General features: G+C 60.5%; 1 protein-coding gene across 1 annotated transcript; it reads left to right on the forward strand.

Moving 5' to 3' along the window:
- Nucleotides 1-2,660: 2,660 nt before the first annotated feature.
- On the forward strand, nucleotides 2,661-3,764 carry LOC112617763 (the record flags this gene model as incomplete). The annotated part of the gene is made up of 2 exons (XM_025374460.1): nucleotides 2,661-3,150; nucleotides 3,679-3,764. Coding segments are annotated over 2 exons (576 nt in total), but the record flags the coding sequence as incomplete, so codon positions are not given.
- Nucleotides 3,765-4,001: the final 237 nt, after the last annotated feature.

Below are 4,001 nucleotides of genomic sequence, written 5' to 3' on the forward strand. Positions count from 1 at the left end.
GGCCCTGTCCCAGACCCTAGCCCTGCCAGGTACCTGTCCTGGCCCTGCTCTGGGCCTGGCTTTGTCCTTGGTTCTTAGATGACCCTGGCCCTGCCCCTGCCCTTGCCCTGGCACTGGCCTTGGACATGTCCGTGGTCCTAACCCCGGCCCTGCCCTGGAGCTGCGACTGTCTTGGCCCTGCCTTGGCCCTGGCCCTGGCCCTGCCACAGCCATAGACCTGCCCTGGTTGGTCATGCCCTGCCTTTACCCAGTGCTACTCTGGGCCTGCTCCACCCTGCCCTGGCTCCACCCTGCCTTTGGCCCTGCCCTGACCCTGCCTTGGCCCTCACACTGGCCCTAGTGCAAACCTGGCCTTGCTCTGGCCTTGGCCCAGCATTGACCACTGCTCCTGACCCTGATTGTGCCATGGCCCTGGCCCTGCCCATGATCCTGACAGTCCTGGCCCTGGCCCTGGCCCTGTCTTGGTTCTGCCCTGACCCTGGCCCTGAAGTGGATTTGAACGTATCCTGTCCCTCGTTTAATCTGGCTCTGCCTTGGCCCGTCCATCTCCTACCCTTACCGTGGCCCTGCCCCTTCCCTGGCTCCACCCTGGTCTTGTGCTTACCCTGACCGAGACCTTGGCCCTGCCCCAGCCTTGTCCCAGACTTGGCCATGGCCCTGCCCCTGCCCTGGGCCGGTGCTGGCACTGGCATGGACCCTGGACCTGGCTCTTGGCTACTTAAGGCCATACCCTGGCCCATTCCTCCTCCTGACCCTGTCCTGGCCCTAATTTGCCCTGGCCCTACCCTGGCATGCTATTCAGGCCCCACCCCTGACCCTGTCTCTGTCCTGGCTCTAGCCAAGTTCCTGGTCCTGCCATGGCCGTGTTCCTGACATTGCCCTTTCCTGGTCCTCGCCCTGGCCCTACTCTGGCCCTGGTCTGAGCCCTGGCCCTACAGTGGACCTGCCTAGACTCTGCCTCAGGCCCTACCTCTGCCCTGGCCATACCCTTGCCCTGGCCTGGACTCTGGCCCTGGTTCTTGTCCTGCCCCAGCCATGGCCCTGGCCCTGCCCTGCCTGTACCCTGTTCTATCCTGGCTGCCCTGCCGTGGCCTGGTGTTGCTATTGCCCTGCCCTAGCCTCCCTTGCTTGTGCCCTAGATCTGCCCTGGCCTTTGCTCTTGTTTTGGTTCTAGCACTGACTCAGCCCTGGACCTTCCCTGACCTTGCCTCAGCCCTGGCACTGCCCTGGCCTTACCTTGGCATTTGCCCTACTCTCTCTAATGCCTGGCTCTGGTCCTGCCTTGCTCTGCTCTTGTTCTGTCCTGGCACAGCCCTGGCCCTGGCCCTGCCCTTATGCAGGCCTGACCCTGCCACTGCTCTGGCTTTGACCTGGACCTTGGCCATACAGTGACCCTGCCTTGACCCTTTCCTGGCCCTGCCAAGGACTTGCCCTGGCTCTGTCATGGCCCTGGCGTTTTCTTGGATTTGGATGTGTCCTGTCCCTTATTTGCCCTGGCCCTTCCCTAGTTCTGACCTTCCACTTCTCTGGGGTAGGGACAGGGTCAGGACCAGGCCAGGGCAGGGTCAGGACCAGGGTAGGGCCTTGGTAAGACCTGAAGATGGGAAGGGCCAGGGCAGTGGCAGGGCCAGGGAAGGGTCAGGGCCAGGGATATGGTGAGACTAGGGGCAGAGCCAGCGCTAGGGCTGAGCCAGGGCAGAGCAGGAGAGATTACATTAGGTTATTATTTAGAAATTTTGTTTTAGATTTTTAAGGTAACTATAGTAGTCATAATAATATCTCCAATATGTTGTTTGTAATAGCAATATTATTTGCAGTAAATAATTACTAAATTTTAACTTATACTTTCTTTGCTTCCGGTAGTGTTCTGTGAGTATAATTTTATAAATACGTATATATGTGAGGCATCGATTCTCACAATTACTCTATGTGCTAGGTACTTATGGCATCCCCATTTTCGTAACGTAGGAAACAGACCTAAAGAGGTTAAGTACTTGGCCAGATTACTTCCAGCACTTTGGGAGACCAAGGCAGGGGGATGGCTCGAGCTCAGGAGATTGGGACCAGCTTGGACAACACTGTGAAACCCCATCTCTACTAAAAATGCACAAAAATAGGTTATTAAAGTTTCTTGTAGGATTCTGGTTACAAAACACTGGTCAAATACACAGGGCAAGGTTTGGGCAGGGCCGGGGACAAGGTCGGGCCAGGAAGGGGCCAGGGCCAAGGCAGGGCCAGAGCTAGACTTAGAGGTGTCCTGGCCCTGATTTGCCCTGCCCCAACGTTGGCCCAGCCCTGCTCTGGCACTTCCTGCCATGCCCTATCCCTGGCCTGAGCATTGGCCCTGGCCCTGTCCTGCTTCTGGCCTGTCCTGGAGTTGACCAGGCGTTGCCATGGCCCAGTCCTGCCATCACCTTGCCCTCTGTCCTGGTACTGCCGTGGCCCTGCCTTGGCCCTAGCTCTGCCTCAACCCTCGACCTGCCCTGACCCTGCTCAGCCCTGGAACTACCCTGCCTCTGCCTTGGTGCTGGTCCTCTCCTCTCTATGGCCTGGCTCTGGCCCTGCCTTGTACATGCTCTGCCCTGCATGTCCCAACCTGGCCCCAGCCCTGGTCCTACCGTGTTCCTGGCCCTGGCTGTACCCTTGTTCTGGCCCTGACCCTGCCCTGGCTCTCTTCTGGCCCTTCCTTGGTCCTGCTCTGCCCTTCCATGCCCTGGTGTTGCCCTCACCCTGCCCTGGCCCTGCACTGGTCCTGCTCAGCCCTGACACTGCCTTGGCCCTGGCTCTGCCTTCTCCCCGGCCTTGTCCTTGCCCTGCCCTGGCCTGACCCTGGGCCTGCCAAGTCCATGACATGGCCCTGGACCTGCCTTGCCATTCTCTTTCCTGGCCCTGTATTATCCCCACCACGCTCTGGTCCAGCCCTTGCCCTGGCCCTGTTGCTAGTCCTGCTACTACTATGGCCCTGCCCTGTTTTTGGCCATGCCCTGTGTTACCGTAGGCCTGCCCTGCGTTGGCCCTGGCCCTACCCTGGCCTTCTCTTATCCTGGCCTGTCCCTACCCTGGCCTTTTCTACCCTGGCCTTTTCCACCCTGGCCTTTTCCACCCTGGCCTTGCTGTTCCCTGGCCTTGTCCTGCCCTGGCCCTGCCCTTGCTCTGGATCCTCCCTGGTTCTGCCTTCTCCCTGGCCCTGCCCTTGCTCTTGTCCTGTCCCTGGCCCAGTTTGTCCTGGGTCTGGCCCCTGGCCCTGACAATGCCCAGGCCCCACACTGGCCATGCCTTGACCCTGGCCCCTCCTTTGGCCCTGCCGTGGCCCTGTGCTATCTTAGTCCTGCCCTGGCCCTGAACTCACCCTGGCCCTACCCTCACCCTACCCTGGCCCTGCCCTACCCTGGCTTTGCCCTGCCATGACCTTGCCTTTGGCATGCCCTGGCTCTGGTTCTGTCCTGGCCCTGCCCTTGGCCATGTTTTTTCCCTGGTCCTTCTCTGGCCTTGCCCTGGCCCTGGCCCCTTTCTGGTCCTGCCGTGTTTCTGGCCTGCCCTGTCCATGTCCCAGACCTGGCTCTGGCCCTGGACTTACCTGTCCCTGCCCTGCCATACCCTGACCCATTCCTTGCTCTACACTGAACCTGGCCTTCCTTGGCCCTGTGCTACCCTAGCCCTTCCCTGACCCTCTGCCAGCCCTGGCCCTGCCATATCCCTGCCCTGGCCCTGGTTCTGCCATGCTTTGGGCCCTGGCCTTGGTCCTGACTTGTCACTGGCTGTGACCCTGTCCCTGGTTTTTCTTTGGCCATGACCCTGCCCCCGTTCTGTCCTAGTCCTGGCCCTGTCCCAGTTCTGGTCATGCCCTGGCCCAGCCCTGACTGGTCACTGCACTACCTTGGCCCTGCCCTGTCCAACGCTGCCCATGCCGGGGCCCTGCCTTGGCTCTGGTCCTGACTTGGCCATACCCATGGCCCTGCCACTGGTCCTGCCATATCCCTGACCCTGACTTGGCCCTGGTC

Source organism: Theropithecus gelada, unplaced genomic scaffold, assembly GCF_003255815.1.
Source record: "Theropithecus gelada isolate Dixy unplaced genomic scaffold, Tgel_1.0 HiC_scaffold_4058, whole genome shotgun sequence".
NCBI classification, from domain to species: domain Eukaryota; kingdom Metazoa; phylum Chordata; class Mammalia; order Primates; family Cercopithecidae; genus Theropithecus; species Theropithecus gelada.